This window comes from Loxodonta africana, chromosome 9, assembly GCF_030014295.1.
Source record: "Loxodonta africana isolate mLoxAfr1 chromosome 9, mLoxAfr1.hap2, whole genome shotgun sequence".
NCBI classification, from domain to species: domain Eukaryota; kingdom Metazoa; phylum Chordata; class Mammalia; order Proboscidea; family Elephantidae; genus Loxodonta; species Loxodonta africana.
The window spans coordinates 45073414-45099626 of NC_087350.1; the positions used below are offsets into that span (position 1 = coordinate 45073414).

Below are 26213 nucleotides of genomic sequence, written 5' to 3' on the forward strand. Positions count from 1 at the left end.
TAAGACAGGTAAGGTGCCCACAGGGGAGCAGACGTAAGCAATCGATCACCCATTAAGCATTCCTGAAATACAACTGTGATAAGCACTGAGTCCCTGGGTGGTGCAGTTAACACGCTTGGCTGCTAACTGAAAGATTGGAGGCGTGAGTTCACAGGTGCCTCGGAAGAAAGGCCTGGTGATTTACTTCCCAAAACTCAGCCACTGAAAACCCCACGGAGTATAATTCTATTCTGACACATGGGGCCGCCATAGCAACTGGTAAGCATGATGAGGATGTGGTCCCAGGTGCCCCGGGTTCTCCATGAGGCCACCTCTAAGGCATCCAAGGGTGGGTCCCTCTGAACTGCCCAAGCCTGTCTGTTTCTCATGGCCCCTCTTTATGTCCTGCCCTGAATCAGCCCCTTGTCTTCCCATCTGAAAGTGCTGGAGATACAGAACTCCAGCCTTGGGACAAAGCAGGTCAGGGTTCTCGATGACAAGGAAGTGGCCTGTCCCCTCAAAAGCCCTCTCTGGAGAGGTGAGGTTAGGGTGGGAGACAGGGAGAGGGCGGAGCAGCTGACCCAGAGGCTGTTCCTCTGTGTGGTTGTCTCTGTGAATTGGGGATTTTTTTTTTTAAATAATTTTTATTGTGCTCAAGTCAGTCCGTCACATATAAACTTATATACACCTTACTACATACTCCCAATTACTCTCCCCCTAATGAGTCAGCCTGCTCTCTCCTTCCAGTCTCTCCTTTTGTGACCATTTTGCCAGTTTCTAACCCTCTCTATCCCCCCATCTCGAATTGGGAATTTTTTACAAGGACAACGGGGTCTCTGCCTTTGCCCGGCCCGGGGACTTGACTTGTTCAGGACAGGGGCTCTGCAAACCCACAAATGACCTTATCCTCACATTCACTGGGCCTTGAAGCTGGCACATGAACTCTCCATGAAGACTGAAGACGTCCCCACACCCCCACCCCTCCTTCATCTCTCTACCTCCCACCCCCCTTTCCACCTCCAACAGCCCCCTCCAGGCCTCAGGCAGAGAAGTCACCGCAGCTCACTGGAAGGGGAGAAGATGCCAGACTCCCTGGGTGTCTGCCACATAGTGCCCTCCTGCACGTGGAGTAAGTGCTTCAGAAGGCCAGGACCAAGCACATCTGCCTCCTCAAATCCCTTTTCAGACCTTGGTCGTGCACGATAAACAAGGCTCAACATCCCCCACCCCCCAACACACAAACTTGAACATGCTTTCCAAATCTGGCCTCCCCCACCCTCCAAATCTCCCCCTCCCCTTTGGAGGGATCCCTGTGCTCAGCTCAGGGAGCAGGCAGGGCGAGGAATTCTCTCCTCCCTGTCCCTTGCCCCTAACAGATAAGCAGTTGTCTTCACCTCCATCTCTCACGTGTCAAAACAAAGTCTTCCATCCCTGTCCCCAAAATGGGTCCTTCCAGACTGCCCCAGCTGCCCTTGCAAAGAGGGCCCACACCCAGGGACAAACTTGTCTCCCAAAGCTGCTGAAGAGTTCCAAGAGGTGTTTCTCAGGAATTGAACAACCTCTTTTTAAAATTGTGGTTGGGGTGGGGTGGGGGGGAGGTGGAAAAGAGTTTACAATGATTTCTTTTTTAACCTCCCCTGACGGTCTACAGAAAACCTCTGTGCTTTTATTTTTGCTCATTCGAGTGGCTCTGACCTGCTCTATAATTACGTTACTTTCTACCTACTGTGCCGCGGCATTTCCAGCTCTGCTACCTCTCGCGGCTTCCTCGCTGGTCCCTGTGATGCTGTCACTCAAGGGCTTTCAAGTCAGTGATGTAGAAATCAAAAAGAAAAGGGAAATGGTCGGAGACACAGTGAGAATAAATGTTCCTGCTTTTCTCTCTTTTTTTCCCCTTTCCCTTTTTACTTTATTCATTTAATCTCCCTGAGTGAGACTGCAAGGCTTAATGAAGGGTTGGACAGATTATTAGAGGCTGTTGATTTGGAGGGGGAGGGAAGAAAGAGCCAGAGAGAGAAAGAGAGAAGATAATTTGACATTTACCCCGACTGATCTAAACTGACTCAGTTATATTTATGGCTTATAAAGTGTTTAGAAAGATTGAAGGGGGGAGAAACTCAACACGGCAAAGAGAAGGGAAAGGAAAAATAATATTGGCTGCCAAACAAAACTCGTACTTTAATTCCCATCTGGCCTCCGGGAGGGAAGAGCTGGCTTCGGCCTGAGAGAAGCTGGGCCTGGGACCTGCGTCAGGTGGTGCCATCACACAGGGGTCTGCCCCCACCTCTTGCTTGGCCAAGTGACCTCCAGAGGAGGCCACTCTCTCATTCATGATACAAGCACAGTGGCAGCTAATAGTCAACTCCTACCTTTGACTCATAGGGTTTTCATGGACTCAAACATACCAGTAATCATGGAGATGGCATAGGACTGAGCAATGTTTTGTTCTGTTGTACCTAAGGTCGCTATGAGTAGGAGCTGACTCAACGGCAAGTAACAACGACAACACCACCTTTGACCCATCCCACCAGGGTTTTTCTCTTACTTCTTGGCAAGTTCCTTCTTAGCCACCCTCTGCCTGGCTAGTCAACAGGGAAGCTCAAGGTTACACCCTGGGATCAAACCTTTTTTGTCCCCTTGGATGGTCTCCTCTTGGCCCATGGCTTCAAAGAACATAGAAATGCCTATGACTCTCCAATGTCTTCAGCTCAGGTTTCTCCTTAACTCCAGACTCATGAGTTCAATGGCCAACTAGATAGTTCTTCTTGGCTATCTCAAAGGATGCCCATACTCATGATGTCCAAATCTAAATTCATGATCTTTTCCAGGAACATTCCTCAACTCAGTGATTGCCACCAACAAGTATCCAGCTGCTCACACCAAAAAACAGGGTGATTCTGAACACCTTCCCTCTCCCTCCAATCCAAGCCCTTTTGATTCCACCTCTTAAATACCTGTCAAATCTGTCAGCTTCTCTCTATTCCAAGAACCATCAATATGGCTCAAACTACCAGCATTTCCCATAGGGTATCGTTGCTTCTACCCTTGCCAGCTTCCCTCACACTTCAACCCATTCTCCAGAGCAGAGGAAAGGATCTCTAAAAACACAGATCTGATCATGCCCTTCCATTGCTGAGTGCCTTTATGATCTGGCTCTGGACCTTCCCCCCGGCCCTTCAGCCCCCGTGTTCTTATAGTGCCTGGGATGTGCCAGGCTCTTCCAAAGCTCAAAACCTTTGCACGTGCTCTCCCTGAAAGTCCTCCCCATTTTGCCTGGTTAACTCCTTTCTTTCAGAGATCTGCTCAAAGATAACTTCCTCAGGGAAGCTTTTCCCCAAACCCAATTATTATACCCAACTGGAGTATCCTGTACTTTCTTCATACGTCATAGCATGTCATCAACTTCTTTAATTCTACATTCGTGTTATTATTTCAGTGATGCCTTTCTCCCCATCTAGCCTGTAAGCTCCACATATGTGCCAAGGACATAAATGGTGTCGAATGCTCTTCATGACCATTTCCCCCATGTTCCACATAGCACCTGACGTGTGCTCAGGCACATGTTTATTGAGAGAAGCCAGTTAGAAGAGGCAATGGGCATGAGGGCCTGGTGCCCAGTGCAGGGCAGGATGAGGTAAGCATGCCCTCTGGGAGGGGTAGGGTGAGGGGTAGGGCACCTACCTCACCAGCTCCTCATTGTACAGCGACAGTGGGGACTCCCGACTGAGAATGTACACCTGGCCCTTGAAGACAGATACCTGCACCTTCCCTTCTACCCGCTCCTGGGACTTGGCGATGCAGTGTCGGACAAACTCACACTCAGGGCTGTGCCAGAAACCTGCAGGAGGAGAAGTGAGGGTGCTAGGGCCAGGGCAAGGAGAGGAACTCAGGTACAGGAGGGATGAGCCAAGCCCCGCCCCACCACAGCAGACCCTGCCCACTGGGTTGTGACTGCCTGGTCTTGATCTCCCCATGAGTCTTGGGGCTCTGGAGGACAGACTGGGTCAGTCTTGTTTGCTGCTGTGTTCCGAACCAGTGTGAGCTCGTAAATGATTAAGCCAAGGAACCATGCCCACAGTGCCCCTGTCCTGTAGCCTTGAAAGGGTCCTGTGGGTAAGAAGGGTCAGAAGGAGGGGAGCTAACCCACTGCTTCATGCCACAGACAGGCGCTGGGGACACAGTGGTGAAGGGACCCCATCCCTTGCCCACAGGGAGCCCCATTCTTGTGAGGGAGGCAGACAATTATCAGGCAGGAGACCTCAGACGACACCTGGATTCAGAGAGCCCAGGGTTAAGCGATGGATGTGCCCAATATGGGCAGCTGGGGGGTGGCTGGGAGTCAGCCAGACCATGTGTGTGGCCTTCACGTCTCTTTCTGTGACTCCTTTTCCTCATCTGTTCAGTGGGAATGACACCTATCTCTTTCCTCACAGGACCAGAAGTCCCCTAGAGAGTGTGGACCCTGGGGCTGCTGTGAACACTGCCACCCAGGTAATTCAAAACCTGAGACGAGTTCACCCCTTAGGATAGGCAGGGACCATGGAAATCAGTAAATAGTGTCCATATAACATTATTTGCACATGCAAATGTGATGTTTTTACATATATAAACAGAAGCACTAAGCGAAATTCTTTATCTGGATTCACTCTAAATCTTCCTAAAACAACCCTATGAGAAAAGCTCTCTTTGCCTTTCTTTATAAGTGAGGAAATGAGGCTCAGGAAAGTTGAAAAAACTTCTCTAATCACACAGTTGATAAGGGAAGAGGAGGGATTTGACCTCAGCTGGCCCAAGTTGTCAAGACTCTGCTTCATATAATTATCTTGGAGCTTTCCTCTCAGGGGCTGGAGCATCCCTCAGTTTGCAGGTCAGGGCAGGAAGTGCCTGAGCAGCATGCTATCTCCTTCCTCACCCAGGCCCTGTCCCCAGGCTCCAGAGCCCTAAGGGCCAAGGAGGGCAGGGTGATCAGTTCCCGGCTGAAGCGCTCATACCTCGAGGACAGGTAGGCTCAGACCCTCAGACAGCTGGCTCTTCCTTGCTAGTCTAGCTAAGAAAGCCAAGGCCTGAGGGGCAGGCAGAAGGGTGACGGTCAGGATTAGGGGAGGGACAGGGCGGGCGTAAGGTTTCTCTGAAACAGAGCTGGGAAGGTGAGCCCACCTGGGCAGCTGCGGGGCCAGATGGTGTGCGATCTCCTGCCCTGATAAAGGGCCGGGTCAGCCCAGGGTCTGTGGCTATTGTTGGCAGCTCAGGCCTCGGGGGGCACCTGCTGAGGCTGTCCATGGGAAAGGCGAGCAGACCTTCTCTGGGGTGGGATCCATTGCCTTGCAGAGGTGGTGGAGGCGAGCCCTCAGTTCACATCCCAGCCCCACGCTGACAAGCAATATAACCTGTGGTGCCTTAATTTCCTCATTTGCAAATGAGATAATACTACTAACCACACTCCAGCTGGATTGTGTGGGTTCAACGAGAAGGCAATGTAGGTGGCTAAGCATTTTGAATTTGCAATGTGAACAGCATTGATGACCTATGTCAACCCTCACGGTATGCCCAAAGGCAGATGCCCAGAGAGGGAAAAGGCCTATCCAAAGACACACAGTGTGAGAGTCTCAACTGAAGTCTCCTAACTCTTGGTGGAGCCCCCTGGGTGGTGCAAATTTAATGCACTTGGCTGCTAACTGAAAGGTTAAAGGTCTGAGTCTACCCAGAGGTGTCTTGGAAGAAAGGCCTGGCAATCTATTTCCAAAAAATCAGACACTGAAAACCCTACAGAGCACAGTTCTACTCTGGCACATATGGGGTTGCCATGAGTTGAAATCAACTCAGCGGCAACTGGGCCTGGGAACTCTAGCCCAGGGCTTTTCCCAACACACCATGAGACCGCTGTGGGAGGGGACACTGAAGTCCTCCTCCCCCACACTCCAGTGTCCTGGGCCAGGCCATCTTCTGACTAAGTCTGGATAATTAGCCCATCAAGTTCCCAGGCTGGAAGACAGACTGGAGATGAGGCCAGAGATAGGAAGGACAGAGATACCTCAGGGAGCCTCCTGGCCTGAGCTTTATCTCCAGGATCACTGCCTCCCCCTCCCCCAGGGGGGTCTTCTGCTCAGATTTCTTTTTCCAGTGGATCCAGACTTGGGTGGGGGACAATAAGCCTGGAGCTTGATGCATATGGGGGTGGGGGGTGGGAAGAAGACCCTGAATGTCCTGAGTCTGTGATGCACCTTGGGAGATGCACCAGGCCTGGGGCTGGGCCAGAGAGGTCCCCCCACGCAGTGCGGCCAAGCTCCAGCTAAGCACTCTACACACAGGATCCTTTCTAATTCGGAGAAAAACTGAACTGTCTGTGGAGTTATGCATTATCTGAAGAAACTGAGGCAAGGAGAGAGGAGGCGAGCTAAGCCCCCTGAAATCAGATGCTCCACGGAGACCCTTCAGGGATGCTGTCCTCACTGAAGCCTGGGCCCTGTCGGGTTGACCCTATGGGCTGGGGCGAGGGTGTCTTCGGATGGAGGCTGCTCCTCGAGGCAGGGAGTCTGCCCGAACCCTAACAGCTAGACCAGAACTGTTGGGAAGGGGTGGGAGGAGAGGGAGATGGAAGTCAGACACAGACACACAGATGCAGGGAGGCGATGGATTAGGGCTGAGGTCACAGGAGCCAGAGCATCTAGGAGTAGGGGTGGGGCAAGAGGGCTGCCTCATGCCTCAGTTTCCCCATCTGTGCAAAGAGACCACAGGGGCCCTGGGGAAGCCCAGTGCTAGAGCAGAGTAGTGGGCTGTATAACCACGGAGCTAGGAAGCACTGGGAAGAGACCCTGGGGTCCCTTCATTTTACAGGCGGCAAAACGGAGGCTCAGGGAAGTGATAGACCTGCCCAAGATCATAAACAAAGCCAGAAGCAAGGCCCCCAGAGTCCTGCCTCCAGACCTGGAAATCATGCCAGCATTTGTAGTTATTTAACACATTGCCCTAAAGTGTCAGACGGTGTTCTAGATATGTTACAAATATTATTGGTTAAAATTCTGTGAGACAGGTAGCATCATGTTCCCATTCTTCAGATGAGAAAACTGAGGCAAAGAGACATTAAGTACCTTGCTCAAGCCAACCACTGCTTTGTAACATTCACGTATCGTTAATCTGAGAGATCATATCAAACAGCCCCTCTGAGCCAACCTTGACTTCTGTGGGGGCCTAGACTTCAGGAGGACAGCAGTAAGGTTAATAGTAATAACTACCTGGGACAAGCCCTCTCTCCCTTACCCTCTCTCCACACCTCTCCACTCTGGTTTTGTTTTTTTTCAAACTTCCTAATCATGGTGACTCATCTTGTGATTTGGAAGGTTCCATGGGTGACAGCAGACACTCACCCTAGTAGTCAGGTACAGAGGCACTGTCCCCACAGCCAGGGCCAAGCTGTGCCTCAGACACCAGGGCCTTCCTGGCTATACCGTGCCCCCTCGATTAGCCCTTTCTGATGGCCTAGCCCACCTCCATACCTCCTCTGGGCTCTACTGGGGCATCTGAGAAGTTGGCCTCTGAAGACAGTCTATCCTGGGCTCAAAACTGTGGAAACTTGGGCAAGTGTCTTTGCCCCACCCCGGGCCTCAGTTTCCTCACCTCTGTGAGCTGAGATTAGACAATACCCATCCAAGGCCCCTCTTGGAGCCTGGCAGCCAGAGAACATGGCTAGTGGCCGCAGCATCGGCTGCCCCCACTCACCCTCCTGACCCCTTGCCAGTGCCCAGGCCAGGTGCTCTCATCTCCACTGGGTGTGCCACGTTCTAATGACTCTCCCATTTTATAACCAAAATCCACCTTTGAGCGTTTAAATCCTGCAGAGCAAGAGAGCCCGCAGGAGACAATGGTATTTAAACACCTGCCTGTACCTGGAGAGGGGGGAACGGGCTTCAAAGCTGCCAGGAACAATGGGAGGGAGAAATGAGGCCAGCCAATAACCACTGAGCCCTCTAAATCCCAAGATGAGTTACAGTGATTAGGAGGTTTAAAAGGAAACAAAACCTCAGAGGGCAGGGGAGGAAGGGAAAGGCTCTGGCAGTAGGCTCCTCCCAGGTAGTTATGATGAACATTAACTTATATTAACATTAAGTTCCACCCTGCCTACGGCCAGGCCCCCACAGATGCCAAGGCTGGCCTCCATCAGCAGCAGCCTGACCCCCCTACAGCTCAGAGGGGCTGTTTGGTGATTTCCAAAATTAGCGATACGGGAATGTCATAGAGCAGAGGTTAGCTAACTTCTCCTGTAAGGGCCAGATAGTAACTATTTTAATATTTTAGACTCCGCGGGTCATTTGGTCTCTGTTACAACTACTCACTTCTGCTGCTATAGTGGAAACCAACCACAGATAGCACGCGAAAGCACTAGTGTGGCTGTGTTCCAATAAAAACTATTGATGGACACTGAAATTTGAATCTCATATAATTTTTCATGTGTCACAAATATCCTTCTTTTGCTCTTTTTTTTCAACCATTTAAAAATGTAAAAACCATTCTTGGCTCGCAGGCGGAACAAAAACTGGCAACAGCTTGGCGCACGGACCGTGGTTAGCAGACTCCTGTCAGGCAACACTAGGGAGGGACCTGGAGTCAGGAGACCTGGATTTCAGCTCTGTGACATCAAGTCACCTCACCTGGAAAGTGAGGACCCACCCACGTAGGGCTAGTGGGAGCTCAGATGCTACTAATGTCCACCGGTCCTTCCACGCAGGGCTGGGGGTAGGGTGCCCGCCCTGTGTTTTGTGGTTAAGCTCTGACTCATGCAGTGCTCAGGCCTGGGTCTGAGCTCTTGGTCAAGGGAGCCTTTGCCCTTGAGACAGTTCATGTAGTATCTACAGGTTCTGTCTGGAGACAGTCTGACCTGGGTTCAAACCTCAGCTTGGCCACTTCCAATTTAGTAACTTTGAGCTACTTCCCCTTCTGAGCCTCAGTTTCCTCAACTGTAAAATGAGCTGTGGATCTTCTAGGAAAGTTAGGACTCCATGGGACAGTGCCTGTTGTCCCCACAGCGACAAGTGCCTTGCATGTACTGATAAAAGTTGGCTGCCATTGTAATGACACCGTGATGTTTCCCAGGCCTCACCAGAGTCATATAGATCCCAGGTGAGGGGGCGGCTAGGCACCTCAGGAGGGCACTCCAAGAACACATTGTGTCCTGACATCCCCTCTCCTCTCCCTCTTCCCCTGGCCTCTCTCAACCTCATTCAACCTCCATCCCTCTGGTTCTCCAGTAGGATGGCAATGGAGGGGCAGGACTGGCAGGAAGGCACCATTTTGATAGGGAGGGGAGGGCAAGGCCAGGGAGGCAGAAAGGGTGGTGGTGGGGGGCTTGGGGGCCTGGGTGGGCAGCTGCAGAGGCTTACATACCGGTGTACACCAGCTCGGCGAATTTCAAGCCCAGGCCTTGTTTGATTTTGCGCACTTCCCGATCCATGGTGAAGGCCTCGATGTCTAAATGAGCGTGGTAAAGGATCGTCCCTGCTGGGGTCTCGTAGATACCTAGCCATTTTTCCAGGCAGGGGGAAAAGGAGAAAAAAGAGAGAAACACATGAAACCCAAACTGTCAGCAAATGACAAAAAAAAAATAATAATAATAATGACTCGTCTGACAGGAGACAAGCCGGTCGGACCCATTCACTCCCAGCTTGCTGCAAAGTGCATCTGTCATTATGTTCATGCTGGGGCCACGACAGTCCACTCTGCAGCTTGTGGAGAAAATGTCTAGATGCCCCCCTTTGAAGAGGCCCTCAGATGTTGGAAAATGACAGGGTTTCGGAACAGTTCCCCCCTCCTTCCCAATGCATGCCCACCGGCCTGCAGCTGAAAACCTGTAATTAAACCAACTATGGTGGAGCCCAGGGCCCCAAATATCCCTTCCTCCCTTCCACCAGGGAGCCAGGGGTTGGGAACAACTGCACACACATGCACACATGTGTACACATGTGCACACATATGCCGGCTTCCACTGGTGGCTCCCCTGCAGCCGCGTCTCTCCAGAGAACCCTTGACTGCTGAGGTGGCGGAGGGCTTGAGCAATCACCTGCGTGGCCTCCACTGTACACATGCAGAAGGGATTGGCCCCAGGTGGGCTGGGAATGGAATCTAGGTGTCCAAGTTCCTCACTAGTGTTGTCTGCCGCCTGGTGCGTCAACTGGTCATGGAAGCCCAAACCCAGAGGCCTGGGGGGGTTCTTGCTCAGTCCCCCTCCCCCTCACCTCAGGCCCAGTGCCTCCATTTGCAAAGTAATCTGTTTGGACCACGTGGTCTCCAAAGTGACATGGAGGCGCCTGGTCCTGGGAGGAAGGTCAAATTAGTAGCACCACGCTACATTTGAGGAAACTGAGGCACCAACCTCACATGATTCCAGACTCCCTCTTACCCCAGCCTTGGGCAAACCTGCTCTGTGTCCCCTATCCTGATGAGGAGAGACAATAACTGCCTCTACCCCAACTAATTCTACCCCACAAGGTTCCTTTCTTCCCACCACATAATATTACAGCATTAAAAGGGCACGTTTTCATTTATCCTGAAACCACTGTCTTCCTGTACTGGCTGCTTTAAAATTACAGGAAAGGCCTTCTGGAATCAACCTGGTTAGTGTTTTCCTAACTTTTAGCCGCAAACCCATTTTTCAATCACAGTCTTAGGCAGAAGTCCAGCACAGACAAGAGACAGCCAAGGCCCTGCCAGGGGGAGCAGAGGCCCCTCTATAAATCCTGGGCTCCACTGAGGAGTCCTTAAATCACTGATCTGGTCTAAGATGCCATTTTACGGATGGGAAAACTGAGGCCTGAAAAGGGAAGTGATTTGCCCAAAGTCACCTAGCTGACTAGAGAGGGAGTCAGGACCAGCATCTGGCTTTCCCACCTCTGCTCCAAGTTGTCTCTCAGGGCCTTTGGCAGAAGTGACCAAATTCTGATCAAAGCACCAAAGGAAGTGTGCAAGTCTGAATTCTGAGGTAGCAGAAGAGAAGTCTGAGTTTTTACTGTGGTCCCAGGTGTTCCCAAGGAAAGAGAACCTCTCTGGGGCTTGGTTTTCTCATCTGTAAGCCCCTGATATCCCAGTCTCAGGGGTCATATATATGTATGTAAAGCCCGTACAGTCCCAGACCAGGTGTTGATATGACTATAGCCAAACCAAGTCCACTTCCATTGAGTCGGTTTCGGCTCATAGCAACCCTATAGGACACAGCAGAACTGCCCCATAGAGTTTCCAAGGAATGCCTGGTGGATTTGAACTGCCAACCTTCTGGTTAGCAGCCGTAGCACTTAGCCACTATGCCACCACGGTTTCTGATATGACTATACGGTGTCACAAAAGAGACGACCCTGCATCTCTTGTGTGGGACGCAGCTCTTAGGCCACCTCTACTGTTCTGAATCGAGTTGTGATCTTTGAGTGGAAAATGGCCTCCTCAACAGCAAAACACCAGTGTCCCCAAGTTTATGTACAAGGCCCAAGCCCTCAGCCTCTACAGAGCTCCTCAGGCCTTCACTCAGCCTCAGCTTTCCTCTTGCAAAGACAGCTGAAACACACTTGGCTATCCATTCCTGCAGAGTGGCTCAGAGCACAACTCAAAAGGGGCAGGAAGACTGATGGAGGTGGAGACAGACATAGATGCCTGAGAAAAGCTGCTGCTGACACCAGAGAACAGGACGGAAACAAAAAACCTATGAAAAGTAGACCCGAGAACTTGACACAGAGCCAGGGTTGTTCCATGCGAGGGCAGTGTGATTTCACAGAGCAAGTTGCTCCTGATGGCTCCAAGCCACCGGGAAAGGCCTAGTGGTTCAGCAGCCTGTTTACAAAGATGGACGTGTGCAGGACGTTTGGAATTATTGGTCTCCAAAATGGCAGAAATAACAACAATGTTAAAGGGCCAAGTTATCAGTTATCTTAGAAACTTTATCACTAAGAATAATGTAATTTCCCAAGAGCTACCACAAGCCAGATTATCGACAAAGGCCTGTCGGTGTCCTCATCCTGGCACACACTAAGAACTCAATATTTATTGGGTTGGAAACTAGCCTTCTAATGTGTATTGCCACGCTTTGGAAAAACTCAGAAACTTGCAAAGCTAGTCCTTATATGGGCCAAAGATAGTGCCACCCCAGGCGAAGCAGACCAATGGCAGGAGCCTTCTTCATTTTCAGCTCCTGGGGGAACCAGGGGAAACCCTGGTGGCATAGTGGTTAAGTGCTATGGCTGCTAACCAAAGGGTCAGCAGTTCGAATCCTCCAGGGGCCCCTTGGAAACTCTATGGGGCAGTTCTATTCTGACCTATAGGGTTGCTATGAGTTGGAATCAACTTGATGGCACTGGGTTTGGTTTGGTTTTGGTTTGGGGGAACCAGGCCTCCCATTTTTCTGTCTGTGGCTGAATCAACTGTAGGCCATCCTCCAAGCTGCATTTGCAGGGTTGGGGCTTGGAGCTAGAAGTCCCACAGCAACTTACACCTGCACAGGTCGTGGCCAGTGTGCCTTCATATGCGATCTCGGCCCTTCTAGGCCCCCTCTTTGAGCCCCAGGCAAGTGGTGCTGCTCTTACATTCTAACTTCCATTGAGACCTGCCTGGAGGGTGACTATCCGGACACATTCTCTTCCTAGTACAGCATACATACTGATGGTTTTGGCTCTAAAACACTCTAGGCCAGCACCACAAAATCATCTCCCAACAGCCCAGAGGGAGAAGACAGGCAGGGTGCAAAGCTAGGAGGGATTTCTACTTTCTAGGGAGGAAGGGACGTGACTTGCCCAAGGTCTCCCTGCTCATGGCCTATCACAGCTGTCCCCAGGAAAGCCAGGCCACCATAGGGAGCAGAGAGTGCCTTTTCCCGAGCCCACAGCACCAGGCTCCACAGTTGTCAACCCTCCAAGGCAGCCTCAGGAAGGGTCGTGAGCAAGAAGAAAAGCCAACAGCCAGTAAACACACCAGCCCAATTAATATTCCTACTTCTTTTCTTAGAAGGTGTTAAAGTTAATTGGCACTGATCAAAAAGCTTGTTTTGGGGTTGCTGCTTTCACGTGTGCCTGTGTGTGTGAGTGTGTGTGTGAGCATTTTAAAGATCTTCTCTCTCTTCTCCACAGGGGCAGGGGGTACAGATGATTTCTGGGTATTTCTTCTGGAAAAAAAAAATGACTTAAAAAAAAAACCAGTGACAGAAACCTGATGCTAAAAGACTACAGATTTAGGCTTTTGACAGTCAGCATACAAACCACTGTGCAAAAAGGAGGAAATGACAGCTGAGTCTTGGTGTCGCTGTGGAAGAGACAGCAGACATCTTCAGAGTGACATGCACAGCGGCTCCGAGTGTCTATTTTCATCTCCCGGTGTTTACAGGAAAGAGACAGACGTGTCAGCAGTCTCAGTGGAGCAGCTTCAGTCACACCATAATTACTGCCAAGAAGGGGGGGGATGGGGAGAAGGGCGAGGAGCTGGGGTGGCCAGGCGGGGGTGGAGGGTGAGCTAGTGGACCAAGGAGGAAGAGGTAGGGACCGAAACAGCTGCTGTGGCTTAAATTCTTCTCATCTGTTCCCACGGCTGCCAGGTTAGCTTGGATTGAGCAATTTGGCAGAATCGAGTGGGATCTGGCAACTCACGGGGAGCCTGGGGCACATGGACCAGCACTGCGAGAACCCACCCCCATCCCTCAACACCTCCCTAATCTTTCCAAGAGGCTCTGGTCCTTTGGGAAAACAGTATCCAGAGAAAGGGATTTAGAAAGGACAGGGGAAGGGAGGTTGGCTAGAGCCCAGCAGCTCCCCTCATGGGTACCAGGGCTGAGGATGGAGGCAGTTGCCATGGTGATGGGGAAGCAGCCAGGGTGGGACTATCCTCCACGCTCCTGTTGCCTTGTGGGCCCCATCCTGGGGATCAGGGTAGACCTCTAGAGTTGTCCACCCCACATCTCTGAGATTGTGAACCCCTTTGCTTCACAGACCTCCTTCACTCCCGTTCTGGGCCCAGAATGTTCTATCTGAGCCGAACCTCTGGGCAAGAGGCTCTTGTACCTTCTTGGCCAAAGAGTGGAGGAGCAAGGAGAAAGTGAGATAGGAGGAGAGGATGGGGGAAAGAGGCGTATGCAAAGAAAAGGGTAGACTGAAGAGGAGAAAGTAGGCAATGAGGGAGGAGGGAGGAGGAAAGGGGAGAGAGAAGCAGGGAGTCAGCAGAGGTAGAGGAAAGAGAGGAGCTAGGAAGGAAAGTAAGAGGAGGTGGAAGGCAGAGGTGAGACAGGTGGGGCAGGGCTGTGAGGAGAGGTGGGAGGTGGCTGGAGAAATCTGGGCCAGAGAGGAGGAAGAAGGTGAGCAAAGGACATGCACTGGCTTTTCCCCTGCTTCCCTCCTGCCTGCCTTGCCCCCCCTTCTCTTCCCCACTGATTTCATTTACTTCACTTAATTAGCCCCCCTCCAGAGTTAAAAAGATAATGTGATAATGACGACTGTGAACAGCCACAATACTGCAAAAGCTACTCCACCTGCAGCTTTCCCAGCCCCCTGCCCCTCTGACCCCTGGGCCCCAAGCACTGCTGACCAGGCTGCCCAGACCCAGGGCACTAAGGCTGCTCCGCTCCCTATCCACACCCCCCTCCCCAGAAAAAAACAAGTCCTTAACGAATTTCAATTATGAGCTTTGTAAAATCAATACAAATGACATTTTTCTCTTGTACACCAAGATACGGATAATAGTATCTTCCTGGCTCTACCCTCAACATAATTGACGATTAATGGCTTCTGCCCTTAGTATGCACTTAATAAAAACCTTATCGCGGGGGAAATCCACGACGCTTCCGCAGGAGCCTGAATTTACTGCCCCCACTCTTTCTCTTTCTCACCAACTAACTATTTCGGGGTAGAGACATAAAAACAAGACACCACCCTAAAACTAAAAAGCAACTTTCTTCTCCCACCCTTCATCCCAAGCAAGAGAATGGCCAAGTCAGGACTTCCAAAGGGAAATGTAGAGACCACGGAACCTGGCTCCTCTTCTGATAGGTGGAGTCGAAGAGAGGGAAAGCAACTAGCCTAAGATCACACAGCAAGCTTGTGGAGTCAGAATCCTGCCTGACTTCCTTCCCAAAAGACTGGACAGCTCGCAGACCAAATTCTATGCTTTTGGGGACACCTCCCCCTCAGACAGACACAATATCTGAGCAAAGTGAACACTGCTGCAGAACCTTTTCCTTGGGTGGGTGTTAAGAAGCCAAAGGAGTCAGAAGAGACTGCTATTCTCATGACTTGGCCTGCTTTGGTGAAAATGACCCCAGTTCTGGGAAAAAAGGTAGTAAATCTATCATACAGGCATGGCACCTGCTATGTGTCAAGAGCTCTCTGCATTCGATCCCCGCAACAACTCATTTCACAGATGGAGAAGCTGAGACTCAGGGAGGCTAAATTGCTTTCCCAATGGTGATGGAGCCAAGATTGGGACTCAGGTCTGACACCAAAGCCTTGACCCTCTACACCAGCTCTTCAGTGTGCCTCTCCCAGGTCTCCAGGGACTTTGCCCCAACAGACCCCACCTACCACCCAACAGGCCACCTCAGGTGCCTCCTATGCTTCCTGACCACTCTCCCTGGGATGCTGCTGACCCACTCTCTCCATTTCACATCCTACCAATTGGAGCCTGTTCTACTCCCAACTCCTGCAGGAGGCCTTCGCAAAACAGGCCCAGTCCAGGCTTTCCTCACTATCTCCTTCTGTGATCACTGTTTTCAGTTCAGTTCCCCCAGCAGGATGCCATTTCACAGAGTTACCCCAGACCAGCCCTCATCTTTCCAACAAAGGAAGGTAAAGAATTAACGCCACGTGTGCCAACACTGACCCATAGGCAATAGCTCCCTGCAGCTCTGAGACCACATCTACATTCAACAGGATAATGCCACAATTGATTAGTAATGCCTGCCATGAGCAGGGGAGGGGTGTGTCAATAGGGGCCATACTGCGCACCTCTGAGCTCCACTGAGATTTCCTAAAGGGCACAGCTGCCTTTGCCCTTTCCTGCCATCCCCCTGTGGGCCAACCACTGCTTATTAAGTAACTCCATTGTACCAAAAAAAAAAAAAAAAGCAAGCCCATTGCCATCAAGTCCATCCTGACTCATAGCAACTCTATAGGACAGAGTAGAACTGTCCCATAGGGTTTTCAAGGCTGTCATCTTTGCAGAAGTAGACTGCCGCATCTTTCTCCCACACAGCAGCTGCACCACCAGGGCTCCTATCCTTTGCATCAGTTCCTGCAGTTGCACATGGGTTTGGATTTGGGTCTGTCTCACTCCAGAGGCCAAGCTCTTTAGCCGTTCACTCCATGCCTCTCTAGATCTGGGTGTCAGTCCTGGCCCTGCCACTGATGCGCCTGTGACTTTGAACGAGCCCTCTTTCCTCTCCAGAAGCCTTGGTTTCCCCATCTATAAAATGAGGGTGCTGGCCTTTTGGATCTCCAAGGTCTCTCCCAGCTTTGCCGTGAAGGACTTACATTGTGCTGGCTCCCAAGGGCAGGTTTAGACAAAGGGATGTTTAATCAGATGTTAATACTGGTAAGAGACAAAGGTAGGCAAGGATGAACGGGAGCAGCTGATTAGGAATATTGTTCTCAACCAGGCCTTCCCAAGAGAGTTTCAATGAGCTTCGAGGAAAAAAACCACAGGAAGAAGCAAAGCAGCTGCCTCCCTTCTCTCCACCCCACACCTTTTAAGATAAACCCCAAACAGGTCAGAGCAGAAATGATGCAATTCCCACCTCCACCCCTACAACATTACACTTGGGGAAACTGAGGCCCAGAGATGACAAGTGACTGGTTCATGGTCATTCAGCAAGGCAGGGCAAACCTGGGACGAGGACCCCAGGCATTCTGCTTCCAGACCACTACTGCCCTTTTGTAGCAGCTGAAATCTGGGGATTATTAGCTCCTTTGGATTTTAGAATCTTAATAAAAAGACCTGGAAGGATAAAGGCCACAACTATACCTTGGCCTGGTTTTATTTGGTTGTGTTATCTTTTTAACTGACCCTCAGAGCAACCCTATAGGGCAGAGCAGAAATATCCCATGGAGTTTCCAAGGAGCACCTGGTGGATTTGAACTGCCAAACTTTTGCTTAGCAGCCGTAGCTCTTAACCACTGCACTACCAAAACCACACCCATTGCACTGTCGAGTTGATTCTGACTCATAGCGACCCTGTAAGACAGAAAAGAACTGCCCCACAGAGTTTCCAAGGAGCATCTGGTGGATTTGAACCGCTGACCTTTAGGTTAGTAGCTGTAGCACTTAACCACTACACCACCAGGGTTTCCACTACACCACCAGGCTTTCCAAATTGACCCTAAGCAAAGCAATTCGAACACCTACCAAAACAGGGGAACCCCAACCCCACTGCCAATATTTAAAAATTCAGTGCCCAGTTCAGGGGCTCTAACTGCTCAAATCTTGCTCCCTCCCTCTCAGAGCCCCCAAAGGTCACAGAACTGCTTTCTCACAAACTGGCAGAGCCACAGTGACCTGACATCCTCTTGTACGGATGGGGAAACTGAGTCCCAGACAGGAAGGTGATGTGGTCGAGATGATACAGTAAGGAACTGAGGGCTCAGACAGCATAATGACTGACAAAGGGCATCACAGAGCTCTGAGCACTAAGAGAAGACAGAGGCAGCTGTGTGGGGACCAACGACTCCCCCTTTCCCCGTGAGACCCACCCAGAGGGGTATACAGGGCTGGGTGGCCTAGGAGACCAGCCAAGGTGGTGCCACTCCACGCTGTGGCAGGAACCCAGACAGAGCCCTCAGCGATTCCCGTCCCTGAGACGGGCCTCCAGATCCTGGCCAGCTCTCGGGGCCTGTGCAGCCCACAGCGCCCACCGCTGGCAAGACTCCCGCCTCGTCCGGCCAGTCTCCTCAATGTAGCCTTAATGACCACGAAATCAGCCCTGCACGGTCCGCCTCCAAACCTCACCGGCCCGCCTGGGACACAAGACAGCCTGACCTCTAGGCCTGGCCTGTGGCCTCCGCTCTCCTCAGAGCGTCTCCGGGATGCTCTAGGGCTCCTCCCAGCAACATCTAGGCCCACCACTTGGGAAGTCAGTGGCAAGGGGCTCGTTACCTCCACTTTACAGTTTACAGGGAAACTGACAACTAGTGGGTCACCCATGTAGCATGGGAGTAACGACATCGGAATGGACGGGGGTTCCAGGGGCCTCTGGGGTTGCTGAGAGTTGGCGTGCCCCCAAGTCAAGTGAGCAGACTCACCTCGGGACTTCATTCCGATGAAGCGGTTCTCCACGATGTCAATCCGGCCCACACCATGCTTGCCTCTGTGGGAGAAAATGGTCACTTGGACCAGGTGCCACCACAGGCTTGGTGTCCAATACCACCCACCCTGGCTGCAGGGCTGCTTCAGGGTGCAGCACCATGACGGAGCCTGGCTGTGTCCCCAGAGCCATATGCAAGGGGCAGGCTCTATTTCAGGACGCAAGACTCAGAGCACATCAGAATCAGGTCACCTGGTGCAACCTCCCATTGGACAGGTGGGGAAACTGAGGCCCAGAGACGGATTGTCTGGGTGGCACAGTGAGTTTAATTTGCTCCTTCCATGACCTCTGTCTGGTAATTATGTAATGCCATTACATCTGTCTGGTGCCCGTGCTAACTCTGTGCATCTTTCCTTCTATCAGGGTCTCTCAGATCCAGCCGTGGGCCTAGAAGCCCCAGCTTATCCATCCCTAGTGGCAGTAGACTTCCTAGGATTGATGCCTTCCAAGGCTAAGGGGTTTAAACAAGGGCCACTCAGGTCTCTCCTGTCATACTAGTTGTCTTGGTCTGGAAGACCCTCTAGGGCTGTGGTCAAGGCTGCCTTAAGGACACAGGCAGAGGGGACTCCCTTGTCCTCCCCGGACCCTAAGCCTCAGGCAGTGACCATCTCTGTGGTTTCCCAGGAGGGTGGGGAGGGCTGCGGACACTTACGCAACTTCATTCAGGTACATGAAGAGCTCCAAGGATGTATGGTGGGTGGTACCATCCTTGACGTTGGTCACCTGCACGGGGACCCCTGGGGCGGAGGAGAGGGCAGTGGGCCTCTGGGCCGAAGCCCGGCGGAGGAGCTCCATGCCTGCCACCCCGCCCTTTCCCCTCCACCCTCAACGCCTTAAATGGATGTGACAGATATGGACTCCAAATGACTCCTTGAAAAGCCCTGTGCAGGTTGAGGCCTGCTGGGGGGAGAGAAGGGGCGAGAAAGCCCCCCAGAATGAAAGGGAAAATGCAATAAAAACGCTCTCCCCCACCCTTCCCATTCTCTTTGCCCCTTTTGCATTTAGGGGCTGTGAAATTGGAACCAGGCCCTGAACTAATTGAATTTCACGCTCCACCATTGTCTTACGCCGGGAGCACCTTCTGTCCCACCAGCTTCGGGGGCCGCCTGGCCGAGGTGCGGCTGGGCGCGCGCGCACACACACACACACACACACTCTCACACTTACACAGCCCCCACCACGTCTGTCAGGCAGACCCCAGCGTCCCAGACCCTGCACCCCAGACCCGCTCATCACCATCTGATTGATGGGGCGAAATGGTGCCCGCCCCAGCAGGCAAGGTGTTGGGGGCGTCCATGAATCCTGAGACATGGGGTCTGGGGTGGCAGGAGGGAGGTAGCCACTGCTTGGGGAGGGAAGGGTTGTATAGAGGGGGATGGGGGGGCTGTGGGTGGGTTCAGGGTTGACTTTCAATAGCAAGGGGCACTTTCTCTAGCGGTGTGAAATGAGCAATAAATGTATTAGGGGGCTAACAAGAGAGCTGTAACAGTGACAAAGAAAAGCTGTTCAAAGTTGGCGGCTAATCCCCCACCCATCTGCCCGACTCATTACCATGTAGCTAGCGATCGGGTGCCAATCACGGCTCAATAGCGCCTTTCGAGTCTTTATTAGCCAGGCGCCGCTTGGAGGGGCTTCCCTCAAGGCACTGTCAGCCTCGCCATTCTTAACCCCCATTTCCAGGGGTTTTATAACTTGGTTGTAAATTGCTATTAAATGTAAGTCTGCCCAATAATGAACCTTAAGCCCCTCTCACCACCCCCCTGCCTCTCCCCTCTTCTTTTCTCTCCCTCCCCATTCCTATTATCGGCCTTCGCTGGGGCCTTGGATGGGGCCTGCCGGGGACGGGGGGGGACATTGTTGGTGCTGCTGCTGGAAAAAGCCTCTTAGCCTTTAAAATAGTTAATAATTAGATTAAAACTTCAAATAAATTAACTAGAGGATGAATGGAGAGTAGTCAGGGGAGGGCTCCTCCCGTCTATTTTTTTTTCCAGACTGTCCCCAAGTCATTAAAATGGATCACGTTTCGTCTCTGGTTCAGCCCAAGGGCTGCCTGTTACTCGAGGAAGGGCTGCCAGAAACCTGGGCTCTGAGGCCCTCCACCGCCTCTGGCTTGGCTTCTACCCCCACAGCTCTCCTGGGGCCTGGGGGCACCTGCTGGGAAAGGCAAGGTGTCATCTAGGTTTGCCCCATCCATCTTCTCAGAGGTGATGTCCAAGGGGGCCCACAGCTGCCAGCAAGGCCTGGGTCAGAAGGTGTGGGCATCAGATGGACTTAGAGTTGCAGCTGCCTTTAGGGACCTCAGACCAAGGTCCCTTTGGCCCCTGAGTGGTGAGAAATTCCAGGCTTTGATCAGATGGAGGGGAGAGATGAAGATGCCCACTGGCTTGGCCAGGCTCTTGGGAAAGCCCTGGGAGAGGCAGATTATTAAAGTACAAACAGCCTCTATTTCCTAAGCCCCACTGTTGCTATGATGCTAAACATCTGTCTAGACTAAGACAGACTTGGAGGAAAGGCCTGATGATCTACTTCCGAAAATTGGCCATGAAAACCCTATGGATCACAATGATCTGATCCACAACCCATTGAGGGGATGGTGCAGGACTGGCCAGCATTTCATTTCATTGTACATGGGGTCCCCATGAGTCGGGGCTGACTTGGAAGCTAACAACAACACTGTGGAACAGCATGCTTGGCACCTACAAGCAAGCCCATTTTATAGACAAGTAGGCCCAGAAGAGGGAAGTTCATTGTCAAGGCCACCCTGGTAGGAGGGAGTGTGCTCTGAACTCCATCTCTGAGGTGCCTTGGCATCTCTGGGCACCACTCATTCTCTGCCCCTACTCCAGCTTGAGAAGCTGCTTTTCAGGTGGATGGGTCAGTCTCCTTGCCTGGGCTTGGGATGACCTCTTACATCCTCTCAGCTCCTCCAGCTCCTGCCAAGCCTCTCAGGCCGAGATCCAGCACCACCTCCTCCAGGAAGCCTCCCTGATCTCTCTCTGCAGCCTTCTGAGAAGGTCCCCCCTCGGACCCTGAGCCCTCACGCTGAGCCTGGGCCTGCTCCTTTTGTTACGAGGCATACCTTCCTTTCCCTTCCTTCCTCCAGGGCAAAAGATGCTATCTCAGGCTGTCCCTCATGCCTGGCTCTTACCCAGCACTTAGACCAGTAAATACTTCTTGTGGATGGCAGTGAAGATGAGATGGAGACTGGGATGCCCACCCCTGCCAAGGGGAGCAGGAGTAGACACAGCTTTGAAACCGGGGTTGGGGTTGAGGCAGCAAGCAGCTAATTTGGGACTAGCTCAGGCTCTAGTAGAGGAGTCACTGGGGCCAGCTCTTGAAGGCTCATCACTTGCTGAGCACCTCCTTGGTACCAGGGCCCTGAGCTGGGTGCTTTCCATGCAGCCCTCGTTCTACAACTGTGAAAATGAAAGGCAGTGGGCACTCTCTTATTCCCAGTTTACAAATGAGAAGACTGAGGCCCAGGAAGGTTGAGTAACTTCCCCAATGCCCCACAGCTGGAAAGTGGCTGCTCAGGGACTGGGACGCACTCACTCTGGACCTCGTGTCCGTGAACCAGTGTGATGAGCAGTTGAGGGCCCCTCTGCTTTTCTCCTAAGTCTAGATGTTTCCATGGACCACAAAGTCCAGGGAAGGGGGCAGCTGGGATCCCCTGGACACCCTGCCTGAACTCTGGGTTTCAGGAGTGTAGGGTGGATGCAGAGGGCTTGTGCCTGGTCTCCCAGGCAGAGATGGGAAAGGGGCTAGGATCTCAGCTGTCGATGTCTTTAAATCCTGAAGGACAGGCACGTACCTTTCTTGAAGTGGATCTCAAGGATGTCAGGGCTGTCAGGGGCTTTGGCTGGGTCCTGGGTCTTTGTGTAGAGGCCTGGAGGCGCTTGATTCTGACAAAAGACAGAAAGAGGGTTGGAGAATGGAGTGCCAGGGCCAAGCATCCCAGGCCAGACTCTGCCCCGCTTCTGGCAGGCGTTGACCCCACTCTCCCCATTCCAGAACCAGGGGGTTGCTGGCATGTCCCCACCAGCTGGGAGGTCCAGGAGGCCCCCTAGCCCCCATCTCTGAGCCAGCCCTGCTTGCCAGGGGCCTGGGAAACAAAGGGCTCAAGAAATCAGACAATTTTTCCCCTCAACTTGATCTCATCTTTTTCTTCGACGCCCCCACAGCTGGAGGTAGAATAGCAGGAGAGGAACAAGTCAGGCAGGGAAAAGTGTGACTTTGGAGGAGCAAGGCAGCGTTCCGCCGGCTTCCTGGGAGCTGGCCGGCACGTTCTCGCTGGCGCTGGGAATTGGGGTTTATTCTGCACTGACCGCAAAGCTAATGACTACGCGTGACCCCAGCAGGTGCTCTGGCGAGCAGAGCCGTCCTCAGGGTCCCCAAGGTTAATACTCACAGGGAGAAAGAAGAGCAAAGCAAAAATCCATTTGAAAACACATCAACCTTTATGTATATTTTTTGTTGGGTGCGTTGGAAAATCGGTTTCGTCTGGAAGCAGCGGCAGAGGCACATTTGCTGCCTGGGATTCTAAAATTCCCTCCCACCTCCAGAGGCTCCCACAGGCTGTGGTTTGGACACTTGCCACTGTGGGGACAAGGGCCCCTTAGACCTTACTGCTCCTGTGGGCACCCACCGCCTGGCTGTTCTTGTCCACCTGCTGACACTCTGGGCACTGCAGTCCGTCACACCTTCGGTTTAAGTCCTTGCAAACATTCACATGTCACTTTCTATCTGCAGTCACCCTGTTTGGTAGAACAATCTACCGCCGTTACCCCACCTACAGATGAAGAGATTGTGGCTGAGGGGAAGGGACTATAGCTGCAACTGTGAGTTCTGTGCGGGCATGAACCACAGACATTTGTTCCCCACTGAGTCCCTGGCACCCAACACAGGGCAGGGAACCCACAAGGCCCTCGACAGACTTGGGTTGAATTTTAGCCTCCACCCTGCCCAGTGATGGCACCCCCTCCCTGCCCTGTGATGGAACCTCCTCCCTGCTGTCCCCAAAGTGCTGTGTGACTCAAGACCAGCATCCCTTCATCTGTTTCCATCTATGAGGTGGGTAACAAGCACCCTAAGCTGACCTCAAAGACCCAAGAAGATAGAAGGGCCCTTAAAGGACCCCCCAGCCTGATGCTCCATTGAACAGATGTGAAAGCAAAGCCAGAGTAGCAGCTTTTCCAAACCACACTGCACGCCACCACCAGTGTGGAAGCCAGCCTCGGGGTGTCTGGACTTCCAGCCTGGTGGTCTTTCCACCACACCATGTTCTTCTCTTAGCTGCTTTAAGTGACCGGGAGCTAAGAAGCAGTGTGAGGGGTATAGCCGGAGAGTTCAGTATCATTAGCCACGGGTGGGGCGTCAGGTTCCCCAACCTCCTCTGGGCTCTGCCAACCACTTGGGCACACACAGGCCTGAGGGCCCGTTCTTAGTCACAGGCCACATGATCAAGGTTTGGGACTACTGCTGGACCCCTGGGTGGCTGACAAGGCTCCACAGACCCTTCCCTGCCTGCCTGGGACTCCCATTAGTCCGCCAGCCCAGGCTTAACTCAAACAAAGGTCGCCAGTGGACCCCTCACTGGGATAGTCTGAAGACCCCACCCTTCCCACCTCCACCTGCTCCATGCCTGCCCATCTGTCTATTTTCAATTTTGTGCTTGTCACTTTCTCCTGCCACATTTCTTAATTGAGCCCAAAACAAAAGTCAGAGGATGAGAAGGTTTGCATTTGGAAGGAGGTGGGAAGACTCCGGAAGATCCAAGTCCCCAGACTCTACAGTGGAAGTTGGAAGCAAATGGCGAGGGGCTTGCAACACCCTGGCAGGCACCTGACAGCACGATTAAATAAAATAACTAAATAGAAATAAACTGACATTTGCTTTGCATTCCGGGGTGGCTTGGGCGCCTGCCTTCTTTTTACTCTCGCTCCTAAAAGCCCAGTTCAAATGACAAATAGTTTGTTGCTGAGTACCAATGCCATCTATTTATCCATCCCAGCGGGAGGGCTCACTTCCAATGCCATCTTTGGTTGGGGGCGGGGGGGGGGGGGAGGGAAGAGAGTGAAGAAAAAGAGAGAGAGTTGGGGGATGAGGTGAGAGGGCGAAAGAAAGCATGAAACAGGGCCCGAGAAGAAGAAATTGGAAGCAAATGGCCCATGAACTAAACCATGATGTAGAGGCATGATCGATGCTGCAAATGGTTTATTCATCCATCAGATATGGAGGGGCCGGCGACTGAATGAACTCTTTCACTGTGGGCCGTATGAAGTTAAAGCAAGTAAATTTCTATCTTTCTTCGCATTAGCTGCCTCATTGCCCTTCAATCAGCCCTCATGGAGGCAGAAAATGGCCCAGCCATCTGCCTTCAAGCCCTCCCTTCGGCAGGTCTCCGGGCTTTTTTTTTGGAGAGGGGGAGGGGGCCCTGTTTCCCTTATGATCTGTCTCCCTGCTCCTCCCGAGGAGGCCAGGGCTGCTCAGGCGGGTGCTTCTCCCCTGTGGAGCAAGCAGGCATTCTGGGCCCCTGGATGCTACCTCCTCATTCCTGGATGCTACAGCCGGCCACTGGAGAACGTGGGCTCCAGAGGGGCAAGGGTGGGTCTGGGGTTGGGGCTCCCATGGCTAGGCCAGCTAGAGGCCAGTGCAGGCCCCCAGCCCAACAGCAGGGCAAGCTGGGAGGCCAGGGCCAGAGTGGCTGGACGTGGGGTGCTGCTCAGCAGGAAAGAGTTTCCCCCTCTACCCACACCCAGCACAGCCTCTCCCTAAGGAAATGAGAGCAGTCCTTTGAGGGGACCCTAGCCTCTTCCTCCCAAAAGAATTTCAGCTGGCCTGAGGAGGGTAGGATCCCAGGCTCCATGATGGAGGCCTTGCTCTGTGCCAGGGACAAAATGAGTGCTTTAGAGGAACATTCATTTCATCCTCAGCTGCCCAGGAGGGAGGTACTGTGGTTTTCCCATTTTAGGCTTGGATAAGTGGATGATCAGAGAGGTTGGGTAGCTTGCCCAAGTTTGCACAGCAGTAAGAAGCAGAGCTGAGATTCAGACCCAGGTTTCCTGTCTCTGGGACCCGAGTATTAACCACTATCCCCCTTGCCTTCCTAGTCTCAAATCTAGTTTGGGTGGCAGGGTCCTTAATGAAGTCAAACTCTCTAGCACTTACTTATCTACTCACCCTCCTAGGACAAGACGCCCAAGAGAGGAAAGGATCTGTCAGTGGCCACACAGGTCTCTTGAAGCCACAGCCCCCTAAGCACTGCTTGAGGGATGATGTTGGGCCTCGCCTCAGCTTTGCCCACCCAGTCCTGAAGCACTCTGTTTTCAGGGTGCCTCTTCTCAGGTGAGGAGAGGGGCCACAGCTGCTGGGAGAGGGGTGGTGTGTGGCTTCCTAGCATGTTTGGGGACAGCAGGATGCCCAGACATGAAGTCAAGTCACTCTGTGTCGATCAACCCCCTCCACCCCCTGGGTGCTGACTGACTGGCTAATTAGGGGTGGCTGGCCTGAGCATCGTGGGGTCAGCAGAGCATGAACTGGAAAAACTTGTGGCCAGCAGGCAGCAGCCCCGTGGGGCCCATCAGCTCCCGGGGGCAAGGGTGCGGGACTCTCCTGAGTGACACATTTGGGCAGAGCGAGTGAGCAGGCAGGGAGGTGGGGGCGAGCTAGCTCCTCTGGGGCTGTGGGCAGTGGGGGAACCACAGTGGCAGGAACACCACTCCATGACAGGGCGACCCAGGCACCACCCCACTTCCTCACTGAGCAACTGGTGCGCTGGGCGAGTCACTTCTTTGGACCCCCATTTTGTCACCCTAAAATAAGGATGCTCACACAACCAGGAAAACACTCTCCCCGCCCTCACCCAAACCAGCCAGTATCCTCCCCTCCTTTCCACCTAGCCTCTTGGTGTTCCAGGCCCAGCTGTCTG

The 26213-nt window shown here is 52.6% G+C and overlaps 1 protein-coding gene across 1 annotated transcript in view; it reads right to left on the bottom strand.

Moving 5' to 3' along the window:
* Nucleotides 1–26213, bottom strand: part of ASS1 (argininosuccinate synthase 1) — a 54888-nt gene that overhangs the window by 3328 nt on the left and 25347 nt on the right. The window contains exons 10-14 of the mRNA XM_003407571.4: nt 22098–22188; nt 18939–19023; nt 18225–18289; nt 9358–9489; nt 3661–3817 (exon numbers count right to left, since the gene is read on the bottom strand). Coding sequence (XP_003407619.1) covers nt 3661–3817; nt 9358–9489; nt 18225–18289; nt 18939–19023; nt 22098–22188 — 530 coding nt within the window. The remainder of the gene's footprint in view (nt 1–3660; nt 3818–9357; nt 9490–18224; nt 18290–18938; nt 19024–22097; nt 22189–26213) is intronic.